We start from the raw sequence: 23,545 nt of genomic DNA, 5'->3' as shown, positions 1-23,545 counted from the left end.
GAGTCATCAGGAAAAAAAAAACCTTTCCTGCATCCTCAACACAAAATTCACCATTAAAAATCTAATGAAGCCTGATGCATTTTGGAAACAAATCTTAAGGGAGGATCAAGTTGGAATTGTAGCTTTTGGGCACAATGAGTGCAAAGGTGCAGATTTAATGACAAGAAGACCACTCAAGCTATCGAGCACGGGGGTGGATTGACCATGATCTGGGATTGTGCCGCTGCCTGTCACATGGAAAAATCTTGTTGTTGTTAGATGAATTCATTTGATGAATTCATTTGATGAGTTAATCAGTATATCAGGAGATTCTGACAGGAAACTGGAGATGGAAACAGGATGGCTTCTACAACAGGGTGATTATCCTAAACACTCTTCAGAATCCACAGTTACCACAAGAGGAGAAAACTAAAGGTTTTGCCATGGCCCTAGACTTCAACAAACAAAAATAAAGCAAACTCAGTGCATGTGCAGATTTAGAAACTTTTTTGTCTGAAGAATTGGTGAAAATTCCTCAAACAAAAACTAAAATACTCTTTCCAAGCTATGAATCCTACCAAAGGGTGTCTTACTTAAGACTAATGCCCAATAATACTTAACAATACTGAGGCCCAAACGTTTACTTTTGCTTTCTGTGTTATTTTGCTCTAAATATATGAAAAATGTGTCCTTTTCAACTTAGTTCTTTTCTGATATCAGGTAGGCCTTTGCTCTTTAGCTGTTAACGGTAACAGGAATTTTGACGTGGGTGGCCAAACTTTTAGCAAGTCAGTGTAAAACAGAGTAAAAAGAGTCATCCTAACACCTCCTGACTGAGCCCCCCCCCCACACACGCTTTTGCCAGTATTTTTCGTCGCTCTTTCTTCTTCGTATCCTTCTTTCAGTGACGGACCTGCTTCTTATTTATTCCCTGGAAAGGAGAAAAGTGGCCAGATTTCTTGGCTTAGAGTGCAGACCTGCTGCGCCGCGGCGCTACAGGGTGGAGGCTGTAGAGGGGTCTGGTAGGAGGGGGGAGGGCGTTATCCAGCGATGGATTGATGGTGCGGATTTGAAAGTTGGGAGGTTAAGGCAGACAGGAGTCAGTGCAGAGGGAGTAGTGAGGCTGGAGCTTGGTGGGATATTAGGTTAGAAGGTCCAGCTTCAAGGTAGAGGTAGCAGAGGGGGCTGGGAATGTGTGTGTGTGTGTGTGTGTGTGTGTGTGTGTGTGTGTGTGTGTGTGTGTGTGTGTGTGTGTGGAAAGGGGTCTTCAGTTGGGAGAAGGGGTGGGGTTGGGAATTAAAACCATGCCTTCAATCCATCACCAGAGCCGGTCTGGACGTTAGGGCACGGCAGCAACATGTGGAAAGAATTTATGACCTAGTTTTCATTTCCTTGTTTAATACGATATTGGGTGCTTTAAGAGGGGAGGAGAAAGAGAGGAAGTGAAAAGAAAAGAAGAGAGATTAGGGGAGAAAAAGACTTTCTCCTCCTTGTTTTTACGAAGCGGAGCCCACTCAGCGAAGGGAGCTGGGTGAAAACATTACATCTGAAATCCTCATTCCCTGTCCGGCTCATTAGCTTTCTGTAATTGTATTACTGTAAATGTTTCCTCCTGAGCCTTGATTGGCGGCGGGCTCCTCGCCCGGCTGACTCATCAGAGGAGAGCATGGAAACCTCATGACACTGAATTAAAAACAAAGCCTGTTCTCCCATCTATAAGATGTGGAGGCGCTGAAGCCAAGTCAGCATGGCTGAGCGCTGGATGTGGGTCACGGTAACACAGGAAGCGACCCCATCCTTCCACCGAGACGCAGGACGCTGGGGGCCGGCGGGAAAGTCCACCGGCCCATCGGCTACCTTTTCCTGTTGTTCTCTTCTCTGCCCTGACAGGATTGTGTGTCAAGATTCAAGCTCGGGTTGCTTTTTCCTGTCACGCTCAGGGGTCTCCCTGTGATTATCTTCAGTCACATTTCAGACAGGAAATCAGGAAATCATTTCTGCTTCATGGGACTTTTTTGTGGGGGTGCCAGGATGGCACTTTTGCAGGAAATGTTTTTGTTTTCACTCAAATAATTGTCTGTTAGGATAGGAATGCTTTACTTTAACCCACACCTATGTGCAATGCTGCTTCTTATAGTTTTGAAAGCGCATGTCAGTGTGGTTAGGAGCATATTCAGGGGCAGTGAAAAGCGTGCAAAGAAGGTGTGCATGGCTTCTAACTTGTTTATGCAAAATGAAAGCCTTAAATATGGAAAAATTAGCATTCTGGATCTGCCTGTAAGATAGCGGAACTCAGCGGTGTTGCTCAGGTTGTCCTTTTTTGTTGATTTTCATGAGACTCCAGCAAAGTTACGTCTGAAACTATGTGGCTCACTATAACATGAGACATTTGGCTACTTAGCTGTGCTAACTACAACTGAGGGGACGGGTTGTGATGTTAGTTGATAAGACGGAGCTGTATTATTGGCAACTAAAGCGAACTTGCTCCTGTTTCTGCAGCCAGGATGCTGCAAGGATCCTGAAACCTCCAAAGAAAACAGTAAAAAGACGTTTTACATAAGTGTCTGGGATCAGCAGACATCCTCCTTTGAGATCTTGTAAAAATGAAATTATACGTAAAACATTATTCTGTTTGTAAGGAGCGAGATCATAGTTGGCGTTTATGGCAGTAGACTGTGGGAAACTATCCACAGTAAAGCAGAGTAATATCCACACCCATCAGACTCGCCGTCAGAAAGGCAGGAAATATGTTGAGCAGATTTTCTGTGCTTTTAAATTCTGCAGACCTAACAAACATCTTGAATGCATCTGCAACTAATGATTACCTTTCAGTTCGTCTGCTGATCACTTTTTAAATAAATCAATATGATGAATGCCCATTTTTAGCCTCTGTTCGATCAGCTGTTTAAACCCAAGAAAGATATTCCATTGAAAATTTAACCAATCATGTTGGATATATTATTGGTTCGTGGAGATACCATTTCAGCTCTAATCATGATTTTCCTTAAAGCAAACTTTGTTAACTGCTTTGAAAGATGTACTTTCCATCAGAGTTTACTTGCTTTGATCCCTATGGTGGCCCGTTAGAGCTCAAAGCGATGCAGCTTCCCCCAGATGAGGAAAATATCTTAAGCCCTTCCTCTGCATTGAGAACAAAAACTGCAAAGAGGCAAAACACTGACAAAACTTTGCTGAGCCACAAACCACATTAACCAATATTGAGTCTGTGCATCGTCATTATGCTTCTGTTTACCTGGAAATGTCTGCTTTCTTCTTTGCAACATGCAGTGGAGGTTTATGTTTTGTGCTCAGATGACTATGTGTGTGTGTGAGATGCAACATGGTGGTGAAGAACTACCTTGAAAGTGACCAGCATGGGGCGGTCGATGGTGTAGTGGGTTAAGCAGACGCCCCATGTACAGAGATCACAGTCCTCGCTGCAGCTGGCCCCGGTTCAAGTCCTGCATCGGATGGCCCTTTGCTGAATGTCTTTCCCCCTCTCTCTGCTTCCTGTCTCTCTTCAACTGTCCTGTCCATTAAAGGCATAAAAGCCCCCACCCCCCCAAAAAAAAAGAAAGAAAGAAAGTGATCAGCATGTCAACAACTTTGTTCCACATATCAGTTTTGGAATCAGCAGCTCCACTTTCCTCTGACTAAGAGCCATCATCTCAACTAGGATTGACAGTAACCAGGTTTCCATTGTTGCTTTTGATTCACCTTTATATGAAAAAGTGACTGGAAACAATAAAAAAAGACAAAAAAACCCTGTTTATACTAGTGTTATACTACTTTATAACTACTTTATAATGGATAAAAAGTCTAAAGTATCAGAAGTTTAAAATCTAAAGTACTCGTGAATCAATCTGAAAGCTTCCAAAGTGACCTTCACTTAAGGCAGCCATATATTCAGATGTGTGGTCCTTTGATGGACTGGTGATCTATCCGGACTGTACACCGCCTCCCACCTGCTTACAGCTGGGAGAGGCGCCAGCCCCACCGCGACCCTGAATTGCTATAAGCGGGTATAGAAAATAGATGGATGAATATTCAGGTGTAATAACCCCAGTACTCTCAGGGGTTGCTGCCTAGTCTGTATTTCAGCACCCAACAGTTAAAATGCCACCTGTCTTGTTTACCCTTCTCGCAGGTCTGTTCCTGATCCTGGGTCTGATGTTGTACCCCGCTGGCTGGGGTTCGGACAAAGTCCAGCTGTACTGCGGGCCAGACGCGGCCCCGTACCGGGCCGGACTCTGCTCCATGGGCTGGGCCTTCTACACTGCCATGGGGGGCACGGTGCTCACTTTCATCTGCGCCGTCTTCTCCGCTCAGGCCGAGATCGCCACCTCCAGCGACAAGGTTCAGGAGGAGATAGAGGAGGGCAAGAGCCTGATCTGCCTCCTCTGAGGCCCGATAACCATTTTCTTGTGGGCGGGGGAGAGAAGAAGAATGAGGCAGAGGCGTGCTCATAAAGATCAACCCCTGCTCTTCTGTTGTTTTTCACGAGATTTGCCTTTGAAATGGAGGCTGCTGCATTGTTTACCACTAAAACTGACTTTCATTTTGTCTCTGTCTTGTGTGTGTGTGTGTGTGTGTGTGTGTGTGTGTGTGGGAGAAATCTACAAGTGCCAAGTTTTTTCTCAGTGTGTTGTCTTTGTCTTTCTGACACTAGAGGTGCTGTCTGTTATTGTATTCGTGTTCAGCATGTGGGCGCCAACACTGTCGCCACACGCTCTGTAAATAAATGTGATTATATGTATTTTGTACATAGTTATGATTGCAGAATGATGGTCAGCTTGATCCAGGCTGGGCTGATGATGTCACTCTTGCCAATCTTGGTTGACGGGGGAGAAAAAAAAAGAAGAAGAAGAAGAAAACACTGGTGTTTTTGTCACCAAAACACAACCAGCAAACCTGGATCTTTGAACTTTTTTGCCACATGTGAGTATTAACTCAACAAGGGAACCACTACTCAGTCAGAATAAGCGGTCTTTAGCTCAGAGTGGGTGTCCTTTTAGAGCTTAAAGAATGTACTATTTCAATGATTAATGTGTTTTTAGACCCTTGAAATGTATCGATGGAAAGGATTCTTCACGTGGACAAAGGAAGCTCTGTGGTGAATTTTTAGCATATCTTAACATGAAGCAAACTCAGTCCTAACCTATGGCCTTGTGAAGTGTCGGGTCCTCCTTCAGCAGTCACCCTGTAATCTGTGCACAAAGACATGGACTGAACAATGAGGACGCATGAATAAATGAAGTATTGCTGTTGTTAGTACCGTCTGGTTTCAGGGAGCTTGTGTTGAGTCATAGATAGTGTCCTATCTATTCTGATTTGTTTCTGCCAAACAAATAAAGAGAAGGGAAAACTAATGAGGTTTGTGTGAGGTTTTTTTTTATATATATATCCTGCATGAGGGAGGAGGGAAGAGATGCAGCAAGTGGAGGAGTCAGCTTGGTGCTGAGACCTCGGTTTGGCCCTGAAGGAGGGGGTGGGTTACGTTTTCCAGCCAGCGGGTGATCAGTTTTTCCACCGATGCAGAACTGAACTCTGTGTGCCTCATATTCAGTGTAAGTACACTTACAGAAGTGCAACATTAAAGGAGCTGAAGTGTTTCCATTTCACTACAAAGGAGAATATCATTGAGAAATGATCAACTGATTTTTCTTAATTTGTGTTGACTTTTTCCCCATCAGACGGTTCCATTTCTTTGTTTCACTTTGATCATGTGACCCATTGAAAGCTCCCAACCCTTTGGCTTGGAAGCTACTGAAGTAAACTTACTAAGTATGGAGTAAACAAAAGTAGTCCTTTCTCAAGAAGCAACACCACAAACGACTTTGTGCGTTTCATGTGTTGCTGCTAACAATCCTACTGATACTTTTACGGTACATGGGATTTGGCGTGCAGGACTTATACCTGGGGTGTTACTGCATTTTTGTCTTTTTGGAGTATTTTCCACCCCTAGCCTAAGCTTGCACTCTTCACCCAGATACCAAGTGCTAGTACTTGCACCCCACCTGAGTGCATTTCTGTGAACGATCACATGTATAAATCGAGTCCCCGTGCAGATGTTCCTCCCTCCATGTGGACTGCAGAGAAGCTGCTGGCACAACCCTGTGGCTCCCCTTCCTCCACCACAAACTGAGCTCAAACCAAACACAGAGCTTGATGACTTCCAGATTAAGCACATGACAAATCGTGCAATCTGAAGAGCACAGCAGAAATTCAGGCCCAGTTCACTGCCAGAGGCTTTTGGTTTCTCAAGTCGGAGAGGACCAGAAAGAAAAGTAACAGAGCCTCCAAGACACGTTTCCTCTTGCACCTCAAAGGGGAAAAAAAAAAAAAAAAAGGTTTTATTTCAGGGTGATAACAGCAACTCCTTGTAGGGAACAATTTACACATCGTTTAGAAATAAGACTAAAATCGAAGCCTGGATTAATGCCACTTTTGAATCCTACACATACAGTGTGTTTAAGTTTGTTATACAAGACCTTCAACAAGCTTGAAAACCGCATCAATCTGTGTTTTTCTATCAGTAACTGATTAAATTCCTAGATGTTCTACGTGAAGGGCATCACTTTCAGGGACAAAACCCTCAAAAGTTATTGCCCAACTTTGGTTACTTTCCTCAGCTTGAATGGAGTAATTTAGCAGCATTCAGCTTGTCGTTTTGGTTTTACCACAGCTTTACTAGTTTTACTTTTTTTAACAGTTACTGACACAAGTGGGTGTTTTAAGCAAAATTAGCCCCACTAAACCCACTGTGGACCATAAACCCATCAAGGAACAGTAGACAAAAGCTTAGCTAGCACTTAGCAGCTAACTGCCTGGCATTTAGTGGCCAAAAAACACAAGCTTGGTGAGCTAAAATCAGCTTTAACAGGTATATATACATATATATATATAGGACTTAAATGCATCAGGTAGCTACAAACATGTTGCCAGGCATCTGACAAATATTGCTCCTTGTCTGCTAGATGAATAAATGATGTGGATCCTAAGTGGATGGCTCATTTTATCAATAAATGCGTTTGGCAGGGTGAGTGCCCGCTGATCAGACAGAACGGGATTCAGCCCAAGAGTATGGTGGTCATGTGGTGCAAAACAACTCCAAAAAGGAAGAAAACACAATGGTCTCACACACTGAAGAATATCCTTGGGTTCTGTAACATTTGGTGGTAATTGCACCATTACCATCAGACATTCCGAGCTCGATACACTCAAGTGAACTCTTTTTTTTGAGTCTCATATTCTTTGAGAACTACTGACCTCGTCTGGTTTTTAGCCGATGGTGCAAGCCCACTTCCACCCAAAGTAGCAGAGCACAGAAAGCGCGATGCAAAGAGAAGCCACGAAAGACATACAGAAGAATTTTATTCAGTGTTAACAATAAACACAATAAATATACAAAACTCAAACTACTTATTACGCTAAATGAAGGTGAAAGCAGAGTGCATCTTTAAAATGACACCCGACAGCAAACCATCCGTAAATCATACAAAATTTACAAACACTTTTTTTCCTCAAATGTTTCTTTAAAATGCAGTCATCAGACATGATTATGGAGTTTCATTTTCAGTGCGTTTTCTACCGTATACCAAGATGATTCCTAAACAAAGCCTAAAGCCACAATCCATCTGCAGAACGTCACAGTTTTAAACAACTTTCCCACTTTTAACCGAGTCACAAAATAATAGCCAAAAAAAAAAAAAAAAAAAAAAAATCTGTCGGTGCCATTCAAGTCAGATTCTTTTCAGAAGCAATGTCATTTTTTTTATCTGATAGAAATGTACAAGGCAGACACGTGTAGCCTACAGGGTCCAAATTTAGTGGGGCTGAGGCGAAATCAGAGAGTTGAGTAAAACAAGGCATGTTGCAAGAAGAGAGTCGAGAGGGTTCCCACACTGTCCTGCTCGCGGAGACTTTAAAGGCCCAATTTCCTCTTTTTTCACACTTAAATAACACAAATACAAAGGCTTTCACTGGCTTTAACATTTGACGTAACAGAATCAGCGATCGGACACATTCACACAGCGGAAAGTGCTTTGCAGCTCATATAGTATGTAGAAAAATACACATTCAAAGACATTTTAGATGATGAAATATACTGGACATTTCGGAATTATGATCAGATTATCATTTCAATTGAGAAAATAAGATTAGACCCGATTATGGCTTTGCTGGATTTCAGTGGTAATGGACCTACTTTTATCAAAATGATTAAGATTATTAAGATGAAATCATTACTGGCCGTTTTTTGTCTTCTTTTGCAGTATAGGGATTTACAGCGGGTGCGTTTAAAAGCAGGGGCCAGTCCGTCTCACATTTCTAACAATCCTGCATTATCTCAAACCTTGTCATGCAAGTGAGGAGCATCCTGAGTAAAGCTGAGGTAAACCTCCAACGGTAAAAAAAAAGCTGGATTTGACGTGCGCTTTCCTCCGTTTAAACACGCAGTTGTACCTACGGGAAAGTGGATCTCTTGCTGCTCGTGCCCCTTTCTTTATGGCTTTTGGAGGAAAAAAAAAACACTCAGCTGTTTGTTCAAAAACATGATAAGCATCTGTGCTAATGGGCAGGAAGGCGTGAGGCGGGAGAGAAACGCACGCACCGTCATTTGCATACTTCACTCAAAATCTGGATTTTCTGGGCGTCGAACACCGCTTGAAGAATAACAACAGTGAGACGCTCAAGTTGAGTTTGTTAAAACGTACTCAAGAGGTTTTTACAATGGAAAATAAGATGCAGATTCATCGAGTTGTGTTCGCTCTGCTACCAAAAAAAGGTGGTGAAAGACTCCACCTCCTGTTGAATCTTCTGGAAGTGCCACGGACTCCAGAGGTATGTCGACAAACTGCGGGAGGAAAGGAACTAATAAACCGCGAGTTTCTATCAGAATGATCAAATGGGAACAGCAGTGAAAAGTCAGAAGGGTTTATCACGTGCAGATTATCCAATAGTTGTTGAGCTAATTCAGGCTGAAACGAAGCTGTTGACCAACTGAGCAACATGCAGGGCCAAGCTGCCACCGTAGACTCGGACGCCAAACGCTTCACGATACGAACTCCTTTTATGTGAGTGTTTTGTTTTTTTTTTAAATCACCTTATAACCTAAATACTTTTTGCCCGACTGTTGGATGGAATAACAGACTCAGACCTACAGTCGGCACTCGTGAGTGTTTGGAAGATGAACACGTCGGGTGAAGCGTCGCGTTAAGAAAGTTAAGACTTACACACTTTGATTAATCAGCGTCTGGGGGGGAAAAAAGAAAAAAAAAAAAACTAACAGAAGGAAGGAAGCAAGGCAGTGAACGGGAATGCACAGCATTCAACTTCAGCAGTAAAAACTCACTCCACCAGGGGTCAGCAGTGTTGAGTTAAGCACTCACGGATGAAGGGATGAAGGGATGAAGGGATGGAGGTAACACATGCATGAACTGAGAGAGCTGAAAAAAATCTAAAGAAGCCAGAAATGGTTTATGAGGGGAAACGGCCGGGTGAGCTGCATAAGAATCTGTCGACAGAGGAAAGCTGGGCCTCGAGACAGCAACGACGTTTAAAAAGGCACACAGACATTCATTACCTTGGCCCCACACACACACACACACAAACCAACGCAGAGAAAGTTGAGCACGCTGGTTGATAGATTCGAGTGCAGCGTAGGTGAGGAGTCCCAGAGTGAAAAATGCTCTCAGACCTGGCCAGTTGTTGTCTTCTTATTCAGGCCGAGAACACAGATCAGAGTTGGCTGATAGGTCAACTGTTGCGCCCTCTCATAAACTACCTCAGCATGGCCAGAAGATTGGGGGATGGGAGGTGGGGGGGTGGGGGGGCTGTCCATGTGTTCAACAGGAGATCAGGGGGAAGGTTGGACGAACAGAGAAACAAGCTCTCAGGGTTCATCAGATCTGCTCCTTGAAGCCTTCTTGTGCAGCTCTGGTAGCGGCGTTCGCAGCAGCCGTCTGGACGGTCTTGTTGGTCATGACTCCCGTGGCAAACTCCTGCTGGGCTTTCTCAAAGCTGGCGCCGGTGGTACGGTACATGCCGTGGACCTGGGGCGAGGATGAAAATGACAAAAAAAGAAAAGAAAAAAGGGTTCAATTAGGGCTGTAACCCATTGCAACGGAAATAGCTTTTGGATAGTTTGAGCGTCTACCTTTTTGAACATGATGAGGGACAGCACGGCCAGTGAGGTAAAGAGAGCTGCGATGAGGATCATCATAATGCCCACTGGGATGCTTCTGTTCAGGCCAGTCAAAGCTGAGATCCACCCGCTGAAGAGAAGAGAGTCATTAGACACCAACCATTAACTGGTTTCTTACAAATCACACTTACATCTCATCCCTCTGAGTTTATTTTTGCCCAAAAACGCATCGCTGAACACGGACTTAAATACTCACTAGAGCATAAAAGGTGAACTACTCTGCAGGTAAAAATAATCCCTCCCAACGAATGTACTATTTAGTGCTGTTTGGGGGAAATTTGCTCAAAAACTAGTGTCTGCTTTAAAAATGGCATCATAATGTACATTTGTTCTTACAAATAAACAAGCTATGCTTAGTAAAGCCTTTAACCTCGACATGGTAACCATACAAGTAATTATCTTTTCAGACAAAATTGATTTCACAACTGAGCCACCTATCAATCTTCTTTAGTGCATCACCCCCACATTACATCGTCATATGAAAAAGAAAGTATATCCCTCTTTCAAATCTGCTTTTATGTATCAGGACATTGAAAGACCACCTGATCATCACAAGGTCTAAAAAATAGAAAATCCCAATCCTAGTCAGATTATTATTGATGGTTATAAGGCCACTTCCAAACTATTTGGAGTCCACCATTCTTCAGGGAGGAAGGGCATTCAAGTGGGAAAACATTCAAAACAGTTGCCAATCTTTACCCCAAGGTCAGACAGTGCAAGGCACAAAGAAACCCAAAGAGCTCCATCTCAGACTCTACAGGCCTCAGTTAGCATGTTCGATGTTAAAGCTCAGGACGGCACAATTAGAAAAAGATGGAACAAGTATGGCTTGTTTGGAAGGGTTGCAGGAGAAACAATGTCCTTTGGACAGACCAGACCAAAGTGGAGATGTCTGGTCATAATGCACAGCAGCACGTTTGGAGAAAACCAAACATAGCATATCAGCACAAACGCCTCATAAGCACGGTGGTGGAGGGCTGATGATCTGGGCTTGTTCTGCAGCCACAGGACCTGGACACCTTGCAGTCATTGAGCCCACCATGAACTCCTCTGTATACCAAAGTATTCTAGAGTCAAATGTGAAGCCATCTGTCAGACAGCTAAAGCTTGGCTGAAACTGGGTCATCAACAGGACAATGATCCCAAACACAGCAGCAGAAAAACAGTAGAATTAAAAGAAGGTATGTTTTCTTTTTCACGTGACTGCATATGCTGTCCAGTTAGCGACACTTTGCACGCTTCTTTAAGGTTTGACACCATCACATTTTTAATTATTTTGTCAAAGTCAAATCTGATGCAACTTCTCATACATGCATGCTTCAAAAATCACATTTCACTAAATGTGAGTTATATCAACTATATTTAAGAACCCACTGGCACCAAAGACACAACATGACCGAGTTGCACATTTCTGTGGGCCCAAACTGTGCGTGTTCCCTCTTTCGTCTCACCTCGCGCCCCAACCGGAGATTCCAATACACTGGATAACGTAGATGCCGAACTGGCAGATGTACACGAAGAAGAAAATGAAGAATCTGAACGAGCTGTCGCTCCTGCAGAAAGAGAAAGAAAAACAGCGGGACGTGAGTAGAGCACGTGGGCTGAAAGGCCGAGGCTTGTGCTTCTGCGTCCGTGTCGCTTACCTGAACGCTCCGTAAAGTGGTCTGTACCAACAGACGAAAGAACACGGCGTGAAGAGCAGGAACCAGAGGATGGACAAGCCGAAGTCCACTCCGCGCGACGCGTCCACACAGAACCAGGCCAGGCAGCCGATCATGTTGGCCAGCAGCGTCCCGGTGTGAACTGAAAGGGAGACCGAGCGTTAACTTTCCAGGGTGGAGACGCCGCGTTGGAATCGATGTGAAACTGTACATGCCGAGGCTCGGAAAGTAGGCTGCGTTATGGCTGCAGTGTCCAGTGTCCTGCCAAGTCAAGTCCGCGCAGGAAGTGGAGGAAGCGCTTAATATTTCAACACGTAACACCGCGCAGGACTGCGAGCATAAGACTGTGAATTATTCATGATCACCATTTGTTCTTGGGGTCCTGGTAGTCACTGAGTTAACAGAGTTAAAGGTACCGTTGTCTGTCTGCCTCGAGGGTTTTGCATCACAGTGTGGAATATGGCATCAGGCTGACAGACCACGTCTGAACGGGCGGTGGGGAGATATTTGTGCCGATGTCGGCTCAACAGTCTTCCGTGCTCGACAAAAAATACAGTTTGTTCGATTTAAAGTGCTTTATCAGACAGAAATCAGTGTGGAAACTACCCCTTTTCTCTGATGCCTGCGTCTGAAGCAACCTCTCCGCAATCATCTGACCAAGTCCCCTTCATCGGGCCACATGACTGCACCACATGCGTTTGTCATGTGCTCCCGAATCCCGCTTGAGGCCTTTCACTCCCTGACACAGGCGCAAATTGGGTTTCTTTTAAAACACCAAAAAGGAACAAGCCACGAAGGGAGCAAAGGGAGGAAAAACAGCAGCTTCTATTATAAAAAATGAAAAACTGAGTTTATGGTTGTCTTTTGCGCGATTTCCTATTGAAAAGAAGCATCTTGTTGGATCAAATCAAACTACGAACGACATCTTTTCGTCGTTTTCTTCTCGCCGTTGTTCGACTTTGACGACAAACGTCATCGGAAAGCAGCCGGATTCGTTTCACCCGAACAAGCCGACTCGTAAGAGTTTACCCCAAAGAAACTCTACACTCCACAAAGATCAATTATCAAGCGAAGCCGGTGATAAAAAAAAAAAACCCAGTCAGATTACAACCGCCACAGAGCAAAGAGTCACACCAAGCAAGAAGGAGGACGGGTTTCTTTTGTTCTGGATTCATTTTTAAATTACTAAAGAAACACCATCAGTTTATTGCTTTACATTCATATAATATTATCCACTAACTGAGCAACAACACCTAAAATCTATAAGAGCCTCCACATTTAATGTAAGAAATACCCTACAAACGATGCCACAAGACGCCGTTAACCTATTTGTATTCTATTCAGTTGATAATCTGCTTTTATTCCGTTTTTAACTGAAGAGATTATATCATATTTGATGTTATTATCTGGCTGGCTGTGAAACAAATCCATCTACGGGCTCAAACAGGAGCGCAAACCTGAAAAATATCCTTTCAGATGTCGACAAAAACATTTTGAGAAAACCGAGAAAAGACGTCCAGGTGTCTCCTGCTGCAGCGCTCGGGATTACAAATGGCTAGGGATGTCCCGATCCGATCACGTGATCGGAAATCGGGGCGGATCACGTGGTTTCTGACTCGATATATATATATATATATATATATATATATATATGTATATTTTTTCTCATTATTTTTTTTATCAGAACTATAATATTTCAAAACAAATAACAGCTTAGTATTTACTGTTATGTGGTGGTACAGAGTCAGACCGTCTCAACCATAGACATAATATACATAGACGCCTCTTAGACTGACGCTGCCGATTGGAGCTGACGTATCAGCGCGGCCGCCATCTTGGATGGGTCTCCAATGCCTCCACATTGCATTTATTTGGACTGAGGAAGGTGTATATCCCCAACTACAATAATAACTCCCTGAATTTATATGTCTATGGTCTCAACTCCACACAGAAGCAACGCGTGCGGCATGACGTCACTTTGCTGCCTTAAAGCAAAGCAGAACACGGCAGCAGCTTGAAGCTGGGGGCGCGAATGTCCGCGGTGTGGAGGTATTTTAAAGTGGATGACAAAAACGTTGCAATTGCAAACTGTGACATATGCAAACTTGGGATTTCAAGAGGTGGCAAGGACATTACTAACATCCTTGATGAGAACAGGAACAGGCTCAAAGCTGACAAGGTAGAGATGTTGGTTTTCATCAAGAAAAACATACATTTCCTTCTGTGAAGCCAGAGGAGGAGAGTAAGAATTAGGAGTGCAGTTCCAAAAAGCACATTACTGACCTTACCTAAGAACACTGTGGCACTTTCATTCGCTTATTTGAGTTGCTGCTCGTTTTTACATTAGACATTGTTGCACTAAACTACAATGTGAAGAATTTGTTTATTACTTGATTACTTCTTTTGTTCAAGCTACCTCACAGAAGTGCTCTGTTTATAAGTGTTAAATGATAAATTAAGGGAATAATAAAAAATTAAAAAAAAAAAAAAAAAAAAAAATCAGGGACATTCTGGATCTGTTTCTTCGCCGTTCTTCATTTTTTTTTAATGTACTGGAGAAGTATTGGATCGGGATTCTGTATCGGCAGATACTCAAAATCAAATGACTCGGATTCGGACTCGGGGGAAAAAAAAACCTTATCGGGACATCCCTACAAATGGCCCTTCCATTTGTAGTCAGGAAAGACATCGCAGCATTACTTTGAGAAGCGACGGAATTACGGACTCGGAACATTAAAGCTGCGGTCGGCAACTTTTTTTTAGTCATATTAGCTTGAACTGTCATGGGATTCTGGAAGTAGAATATTAAATAGGCTGTTTAGGAAAAATCCCGAATTCTGTAGCTCCCTCTGAAGCCTGTAATCGTGCTTACAAAAAACCGAGCGCTCCCGGCTGTTTTTAACCAATCAAGTTAGGGTGGAGGAATCCTACCTGTCAATCACAGCTTGTGCACACGCTGCTGAGCGTGAGTCTGCCCCAGCTTGTGTGCGCTCACACTGGTGTGAACTCACGTGCACAACCTCGTCCACAGAGGGGGAGGGGTTTGGGGGGCAAATCGGAGCTTGTTAGAGGTTGGGGGAGGGACCTGAAAGTTGTATCAGTTCGAATTTTCCGACTTTAGACTCGCAATTTTGAAAACCTGCCGACGGCAGCTTTAAACATTTCGAGACTTCTAAGGATCTGCCGACTTGCTGGAGGTGTTTTCATGAACGACACTTGATGAATTAGGGCAGAAAATCCTCAAGTTTACTCTTTAACTGGAAAGCTGCAACTAATGAATATTTTCTAAACCTTTTTTTTTTTAAATTGATAAAAATGTTAAAAGTTTCGCTTTTTTTCTGCATCTATTCAAGCACTTCTGGTTCACTTAATCTGTGTTGTTAATCTTAACAGCGAGTCTTTATAAGACGCCCTGAAGCGTCACGGCGAGCGGTTACTCACACATCCAGAGGTAGTACATGATCTTGACCGTCTTCTGGAACTCTACAGGAATATCCACGGTGATGTCGTGGTAGAAACACGGACCCATGGGGAATTTCTCCGGGAGGGGCGGCCAGTTGTTTTTCCTACCTGGAAAAACAGTCAAAACATACAGAAGTGTTGTATAAAACAGCATTCCAAATCAGGCAGATGGGCAAACGGGTTCTGACTTCCTGTTTGGTTTATGTGTGCATGATGAAGAGATCACAGGGAATCTCACGTTGTACCTGAATGTTGGGTCTTAGCACATTGGCTTGATATCGAAGATAAACACAGGTTTTTAAGAGTGGTCGGGAGTCAAACCTTCGCTTTAAATTCTGATCAGAATGTTTTGCCGTGATTGTGTGTGAAGATTAAAAGCTTTCGGTCAGCGCTCCGTTGCCGGGTTTCTCTTTCTGACCTGAAGCACTGAGCGACTGCATCTCTCTCTCGCGGCGGTCCAGCTCTGCAGCCTTCCTTTCCAGCTCCTCCTGTCTCCTCAGCAGCTCAGCAGCTGCCCGCGACGGCTCCTGCATGCAAAACAACCCAAAAAAACCAACAAAAAACAGACGTCAACAGGGATGTGGAAGCACTAAGACTGCTGGACCGACTGATTGATCCCAGCTAACAAAAGTGTTTGGTTTCTAAATCTTGAATAAATGCATTTTTCTGATCCTGCAGAATGTGTACGATGGCCCATCACACGGCGCGTTCCAGAAGGTTTTACTTTTTTTAACCTTAGGCTGCACACACAGCCTGCTCTGAAGCTGAGTTTCTGATGAAATCGTCTCCATCATTTCAGGAATTGCTCTCCTGGTGACGTCCCCAGACAGCAGAATCAGACTGAAGACGTTTAAATGTCGCCAGGCAGAAGTATTCAAAGTCGATGTCTGACATTTTAAGGAAGCCGAGAGCACGTGATTGACCGTCAGTGGGGTTACATGGCACTGAAAGGATCGGATTGTTGGCTAAATTACAATAAGACTGGGTTATTAAGTTCATGTACACACCTTAATCTGACAAGAAATTGGATCGGATCGGGTTACTCGCGATCGGATAAAGACCCCGAGATAACTCGGTTGAAAGTCAAATTAAACGTGCCTGTAGACGGGTGAAGCACGTGGTGAATTAGACTTTGCGTTCTGCGCATGCTCGAGATGTTTTCCCGGGGTTGTGAACCGGAAGAGACGATATTACTGTTGTTGTCGCCGTCGGAAAGAAACAAAGAACGCGATGGAGAATGCGCCGTTGTGCATCACGTTTGTGCAACAAGCAGCTCATCACAAACGAAATGTAGAGGGACGTACCTTCATCTTGCTCTTCATTCGCCATTTTCTTAAATGCCTGAGTTTGCTGTTGTTGTTGAAGGGTTCGACCCGAAGTGGCTCTATTAGCAATAGTTGAAATGGGTACAGCGCCACCTATCGTATCGGAGTATGACACGCTTTGTCCCTCTGATCGGATTCATTCACCGCCATATATCCAAGGATAATTACCCTTGCTCAACTCATTCTTATTGTAATTTAGCCAATAAACCGATCCTTTCAGTGCCATGTAACCCCACTGACTGAGGAAACGTTGGATTTTCAAATGACCGACAGAAAATCAAAAATTCAACTGGCTGCGATGTCGACTCTCAGCTGAAAGAACAGTCCGTTCTGCCCAATTCTTCTAACACACACCAGGAAATAAATGATAGTCTCTGCCTTTTTTTTTCTTTTCCAGAAAATATTCATTTGCTTTGATTAGGACAATGGCTAACAGGATTTCCACGTGTTTATGTCACAGCTAAATGCGCTTCTTGTCAAGAGAAAACTTTCACGTTTTCACAGAGCTTTCACACCTCTCCATTCATACAAACGGCTCTTCTTATGAATAAAACATTTCGTGCATAACAAGCGTTAAATGACACATTAAAAACAGCCATTTCATCGGAGCACACACAAAGAATTACAAAGATGAAAATCACTGTTGCAGTACCCGTTATCTCTGAGTGTGGCTGTGCTGAGCTCTGTTTGTAGTACAAACCTCTGGAGGCTGTCTTTACAAATAAGACACGCCATCACAAGTCATTTCCTCGAACAGAGGTGATATAATCTGACTTAAACGCCCACTCAAAGCCAGAAACGAGTCAGCGTAGGCAGGACACTGTTAAAAGTCTCTGTTGGTGAAGCTGAACTTAAACACTTAGACACGGAAAAGGCCATTTATGGACATCACCCTATGTTGCCACCCATTTTCTGATAGTTTCTTTATGCATTCTGTCTGTAAGAACGAGACTTCAACCAGGTCTTCAGCTCGCTCAGAACTTTGGCGTTTTATCACGGCCATCTTACATCTTTCAGACAGAAAGTTGGAAGCTGTTTTAGGTCATTATAACACGGTTTACTTGTGTTGTTGACACTCTGTTCCGCTAACACAGATGCTGCTGTTGTCACTGTCTGATTTTTAGTTTTCCAGTGGGATCGGAAGGTTGGTTGGTTATTGTATGATGAAAAAGCTGCCGTTTGTGGCTCTGTGAGCTCCAGCTGGGCTCAGTTATACCTGTGTCTGAGGCTGAGTGTAGGCAGGAGGCTCCTCTGTGGGCTTCATGATGGCGGGTTGTGTGCCAACCGAGGTTCCTGTAGTTCTGGGCGCCATGCCCGCAGCTGCCTACAAAGGAAGAGTGACAAAGAATGGGCGTTAATGGCCTACTACTAATACTCTCCGACTGAACGTAACCCGGAAAATCTGTGAGATGCAGCACATTGGGACAGACTAAAAGATGCAGACGTAAAAAAGAAATGTGAACAATCTTGTATGAAAACAACACTAAATTTAAATTGATACGTATGAAACTGAGAAAGCCACCTGTGGATAAAAGCCAATATAACCTCCCTGGAACAGAATAATAATCTAAATTCAAAGAGCTGCTTCCTAACTTTTGGGAACTCTCAATCCCACCTCATGGCCTTTTCCAGAAAACGCACCATTTGTTTAAGGCTTCCAAAAAACACCACGAATGATCCTTTAAGACTCAAATGCTGTAGTTTTCAAACTACTCTGGTTGAGGTGGTGTCACCCGTTGAACATTTAGGTGCCAATTTTAAGAAAAAAAATCCTCTCTGATGGTTTAAACCTATAGTTGGTAAAACTACAAACTATTTTACAAGAAATGAGCAAACAACAGATATATTCTAAGGCTTCACAATGCTGTGTGTTTGCAGAGGTTCAATATGTGAGTATTTTTCCATCTTGGTTTGGCTGAGTTTGAGTATCTGCTCGTATTTTTCCACTTGAGTGCAGGGAACATGAAGCCTTTCCTGTATTGGATTTATTAGGGAAACGGATTTTTTTTTAAATTTGGTCATTTATTTACTTTCATAGTTCAAGGATGCACATAATGTTGTTGTTAAATGACAAAAATGGATCTATCTATCCATCCATCCATCCATAGTTCCATCTAAAGTTCCATGTAAAACATGCCATATTTGTACTGTCACGTTTTCAAACACAACATAACTTTCATAGATTTTGGCCTCCAACACAGCACAACACAGTGAGTAAATAAAGGGTGAGTTAATGGTCAGTTGTTTGCCCACTTCGTGCTTTTAACCGGGATTGAACGCGGGATATTTACAGAAATAAAGACATGTGGGGCGGTCTGTGGCGTAGTGGGTACAGCAGACCATGTACAGAGGCTACAGTCCCGCTGCAGCTGGCCCCGGTTCGAGTCCCGCATCGAACGGCCCTTTGCTGCATGTTGTTTCCCCTCTCTCCTGCCCCTGCTTCCTGTCTCTCTACACTGTCCTATCTAATAAAGGCATAAAAAGCCCCAAAAAATAATAATAAAAAAAAAAAATTAAAAAAATTCAAACAAAGCAAGAAAACTCCTCCAGCTCATGTGGAAAACTTGCTTTATCTAACTGCATAATCAGCAAAAACTGCAAACCGTGTCAGACTGTGACAACGTTCTCCCTGATATCATTTCGGCTAAATGTGACATCGACCAATCTTGCATTGCTCCCTTTGAGCCTGTAGCAATATTTCACCATCTTCGCCCCGAGATACCATCAAAGTGTCGACATCTTCACGCATCTCTAACATCTTTCCTCTCCCGTTTATCTTTAACGGTCTAGTTTGCAGTGTGTTTAAAATGTTAGATTTGTATGCGTCGCCTCTGATGATAAAAGACTAATCAGCACTTGGATTAATTCATAAGCACCGCAGAGGAATTTTTTTTTTTACCTCAATGTCATTCATCTGACATGCGTTTAATTACTCTTTTTAGAAAAATACGGATCGCTTTAGGGTAAAGAAAAAGGTGGAAATCTATCTAATGTATGAGCTCTGGTCCACAGGACAACGCAAACTCACCGATTTGTCATCTGTGAAGGGATTGTACTCCTCTAAGCCTGCAGGAGCCGTCTGCCTCGCTTGTGTCACTGATGGATCCTGAGAAGAAAAAAAGAAAAAGGGGGTTTCACATGTCTACACGTATAGTGCACAAGAAAAGGCTTCATACTGTAAAGCAAGACATTCATTGTGAGAATACCAGTCTTTAAATGTCTTGAATTTGTATTTCAACCAAGGGACAGCAGTAGAAAGAAGGACGTTAGGATTAAAATGGCTCATGTAAGAGTAAAAACCCTCCATTATTCTGCCAGATCAAGTCTAAACAGCTCTCTGTATCCAAACGCAACGGGCCTATAATTCAATACTGGCAACGAAGGGATGATTCCAATAATTTTCACAAGAAGGCAGCTATAAATAGTCAAGTCCATGAGTATCAGAAGAGGGAGGGGGGGGGTGAAATCTTTTGGAAGCTCAAGGCAGAAATAAAAAGAACCACTCTGTATTTTTCTTGTTTGCTGAAAACCCCTTTCCTTTGAAGCAAAAATCAAACAACAGCGTACACAGAGGCAGAGTGAGCGTCGTGGTACCCAAACAGGAAAGTTTTCGGTGCTCAGGAAGGGACCCACGTTAAGTCTCTGAGCTACACTTTTAAGGTAGACACTGAAGTCCCACTCGAGCATGTATTCATCTATAACTCCAACAAACTTAACTTTTTACCCCCTCTACTTGCATGCGTAACTTCTTTCCGTTCAGCCACCCAATCAAGCAACGTTTCTTTTTATATATAAGCTTACCATCAGCTGCCTTCAGCCACGCACTAGTTTCATTCAAATCGCTGCTCAATCACCCGCTCCGCGTATTCCTGAAGCGATATCCTTTTCCAGGCTCGGCGCTGTCCTCTTAGTGTTTCTGACTCTTGAATGTCTGCGAGCGTCTCTTCTGCTGCCACACGCACGCAGACACACAACTTTGTCACCAGACCAGGGTGATAAATATTTCAGGGTACGTTTTGTTTAAATTTTAATACGGCCCGAGTGCACAGCTCAACATACGCATGCGTGTTCAACCAAGTTTCTGACCTAGAAATCAAAAGATCCCCACACCAGCTCCACCTGTTGCATGACTGCCTGTGCGATGATTCCTTTCGTGGTTTGGGATTTTTCTATGATGCCAATTGAAATGCAGAAAACAGGGCGTGTTGTGCAGAAGCAGGTGCGCAAACTCACAATGTGGTGGCAAAACTTCAGCAAAGCCAGCTTGAATGCGGCGTCTTTATGTTACCTCCAGCATTTTACATTAAGCTCCCATTTACTCATACATACGCCCATGTTTTTGGTTTTTTTTCTAATTAGCCCACATCCAGAGAAATAGGGCTAAACAGACGGGATCTGCTGCATGACTGGGAGTGATGAATTTTAGCAGGAAAGGAGCCAGAGGGGATCTTCGTACCACATGTCGTCATGGTGTCACCATATGATTTCATGAAGTATTTACGATGGCTCAGAGAGGGGAACAAAAGCTCCATCTATTTTCAGGCAAAACAGTGCGAGCCAGCAAAGGGATGGGAAAGTGGCAGGACGGCGGGGTCCGCTACTCGTGTCAGTATGCTAATGAACGCCATGAATTATTCAGTTCTGCTGCGTCTCTGTGGTCAAACTGTGCCACCAGCATCCTCCCCTTGACGCGCAGGGTTTTTCTCTTTTAGTTCTGAAATCTTTTGAGGTCATGCACTCATGCAGAAGAGCCCTGATCTTGCATTTTAATTATTCATCGGCTAAAAATGCCACTTTTTTCGTCTTTCACTACTCATCTGAGCCATCCACGGATAATTAATAATTCATTTCAGTGCCGTTTTAATAGCTTCAGTCACTTTTAAAGCAAAAGGTGCTGATTATTGATCTGCTAGCGTGGGCCTCTTTTACGCTGATCGTTTACTTACTGAACACTGCTTTTTTTCCATACTCTCTTTTGAAAATTCGATAATTAAAACAAAGTAAATACTTGACTGAGAAAACAACCTACAGATCAGTGATGATTATATAAGCTACAGCACCAATAAAGGTCTGAAAAAAGGTGAAAATGTTGGTCTTGTAGCTTAATGTTAGCTTTGGTGGGCTGCAGTGTTACTTTAACTTTTCAGAGCAACACTCGTGTCAAATCAACATTTTAAAGACACAGATTACTATAATTTTAGAAAATATTCATAAAGATGCGTGCAAGTTGGTAACTTACAATAAAAACAGGAAGCTAAACCTATTTATTCGTTTTCATTTAATGTTTTTAGTTTCTCCAAAGGCTGAGAAATGCAAGGTTTTAGTAGACCGTTTGAAGTTTTCCACATCAAATCAACAAAACTAAAAACTAAAATTTTATCTACAAAACTAGAGGTCATGATGGGTTAAAGTAGCTGGAAACAGGTTTTTTTTTAAATGTTTTTGCTTGGAAAATGCTTTCTAGCTGCTGACTTTGTGTGCATGTTTACAACACCTGATAGGATGAGACAGCAATGCGCCAAAGACATATGATCAGATACATGTTCACCGTGACAAGGCAGTGTAAACACTGTCTACAATCAAACAGCTAAGACATGACATGACTCAGAAAAAAAAACAGAAACGACAGGATGTTCACTTTTGTTCTGAGAGCAACTTCCTGCTCAGCACTCAAACGATTCATCAAAATTCATTAAAAATCATAACTTTGTGTTTGAACTCTAGCAAGCTAATACAGGACATCAACTGCACCTAAAACGTTTTCCTACATTCAAACAAACAGAAGAAACAGGATTGAAAGCACAAGCAACCCGGTTTACTGCAGTCTGCAGTGTGCCAACATTAAGTGACACAGCAACCCAAGCCAACCAACCAACAAGTGGCTTAACACGTGCTGGCAGCTGCTAAATTAAAGAAACCTCATCACAGCAGTTTTAAAAGACCATTCAAGGTCAGACTTTTCTAACATTGTGTCGCCAAACTGTTTATAATTAGACATAAAACTACGGTGGCTAACTTAGCAAGCTAACGTTACCTGAAATGGGCTGTTTAACTCCGGGTCCGCGAACGGGTTGCTGTCGAAATCTGACATTCTTCAAAGACGACGACTTACGTCGAGTCCGTTAAATGTGTCCCAGAGCTAATGATCAGAACCAAGGTTAGATGTTCGAAAAATCCGACTTGTTTTGAGGAAAACGCAGGAGGTGATACGGTCAGAGGTGAAGCCGAGCGTTCACTGTTTCCAGAAATACTACCCTGAAGGAGGATTGGTCACTAGCTACGGATGTGTCACGTAATCCAACGTGAGGCGGAAGTAAAAAGACGTCAAACAAAAACGCTACGTTTGAAAAAACAACAACAACAACAACAAACAGCTAATAGTGTCAAACTTTTATTTTCTACATTTTTATTAAATAATTTAACTATCACTGTGTCGTATGACTGCAAGATTAACCACTTTCACAACACATTCACCACATGTTAAAGAAACAGCAGTTACTGTCCATCTAACCCGTTAGACACAACAAATTAAGTCCATAATCAAATCAAATCAAATCAAATTTATTTATATAGCACATTTCATGTACAAACAATTCAAAGTGCTTTACATAAAATAAAAGCATTGCAGCAGGGAGTGTAAGAAGCATTAAAAATACATAAAAGAATAGAAAGAGAAACAAATAAAATCATTTAAATGAATTTAAAAACAAGCAACAGTCTAGATAAGTTAAAAGATATTTCATGCATAGACACATGAGAACAGAAATGTCTTTAACCTGGATTTAAAAATGTCTACATTTGGTGAAAGTTTAATCTCCACTGGCAGTTTGTTCCACTTGTTTGCAGCATAACAGCTAAATGCTGCTTCTCCATGTTTAGTCTGGACTCTGGACTGAACCAGCTGACCTGAGTCC

At 42.8% G+C, this 23,545-nt stretch overlaps 2 protein-coding genes across 3 annotated transcripts in view; one reads left to right on the top strand and one right to left on the bottom strand.

Annotated features, from left to right (window-relative positions):
• lhfpl2a (LHFPL tetraspan subfamily member 2a) overlaps nucleotides 1–5,348 on the top strand; it is a 47,379-nt gene extending 42,031 nt beyond the window's left edge. For both annotated transcript variants that reach the window (XM_075455322.1, XM_075455323.1), the window contains one exon: nucleotides 4,127–5,348. In XM_075455322.1, the coding sequence (XP_075311437.1) occupies nucleotides 4,127–4,383 (257 nt within the window). In that variant the 3' untranslated portion in view covers nucleotides 4,384–5,348. The remainder of the gene's footprint in view (nucleotides 1–4,126) is intronic.
• A 1,988-nt stretch (nucleotides 5,349–7,336) lies between these two features.
• Nucleotides 7,337–22,894, bottom strand: LOC142372603 (secretory carrier-associated membrane protein 1-like). The gene is made up of 9 exons (XM_075455537.1): nucleotides 22,666–22,894; nucleotides 19,660–19,737; nucleotides 17,848–17,955; nucleotides 15,725–15,833; nucleotides 15,286–15,414; nucleotides 11,827–11,986; nucleotides 11,635–11,736; nucleotides 10,136–10,253; nucleotides 7,337–10,031 (listed from the first exon to the last, which is right to left on the bottom strand). Exons 1-9 carry the CDS (start codon nucleotides 22,720–22,722, stop codon nucleotides 9,882–9,884), a joined length of 1,011 nt encoding a protein of 336 aa, XP_075311652.1. The 5' UTR covers nucleotides 22,723–22,894; the 3' UTR covers nucleotides 7,337–9,881.
• Nucleotides 22,895–23,545: the final 651 nt, after the last annotated feature.

Source organism: Odontesthes bonariensis, chromosome 22 (assembly GCF_027942865.1).
Source record: "Odontesthes bonariensis isolate fOdoBon6 chromosome 22, fOdoBon6.hap1, whole genome shotgun sequence".
NCBI classification, from domain to species: Eukaryota; Metazoa; Chordata; class Actinopteri; order Atheriniformes; family Atherinopsidae; genus Odontesthes; species Odontesthes bonariensis.
Note: the sequence above shows the minus strand (reverse complement) of the source record. Positions and strands in the feature narration are given on the sequence as shown.

Excerpts from the sequence above, each read along its gene's own strand:
- LOC142372603 (XM_075455537.1), bottom strand. The coding sequence starts at position 22,722 with ATGTCAGATTTCGACAGCAACCCGTTCGCGGACCCGGAGTTAAACAGC. Across the intron at positions 19,738-22,665 it reads AGTTAAACAGCCCATTTCAG|GATCCATCAGTGACACAAGC; the intron begins GTAACGTTAGCT and ends TTTTCTTCTCAG. Across the intron at positions 15,834-17,847 it reads ACACTCAGCCTCAGACACAG|GAGCCGTCGCGGGCAGCTGC; the intron begins GTATAACTGAGC and ends TTTTGCATGCAG.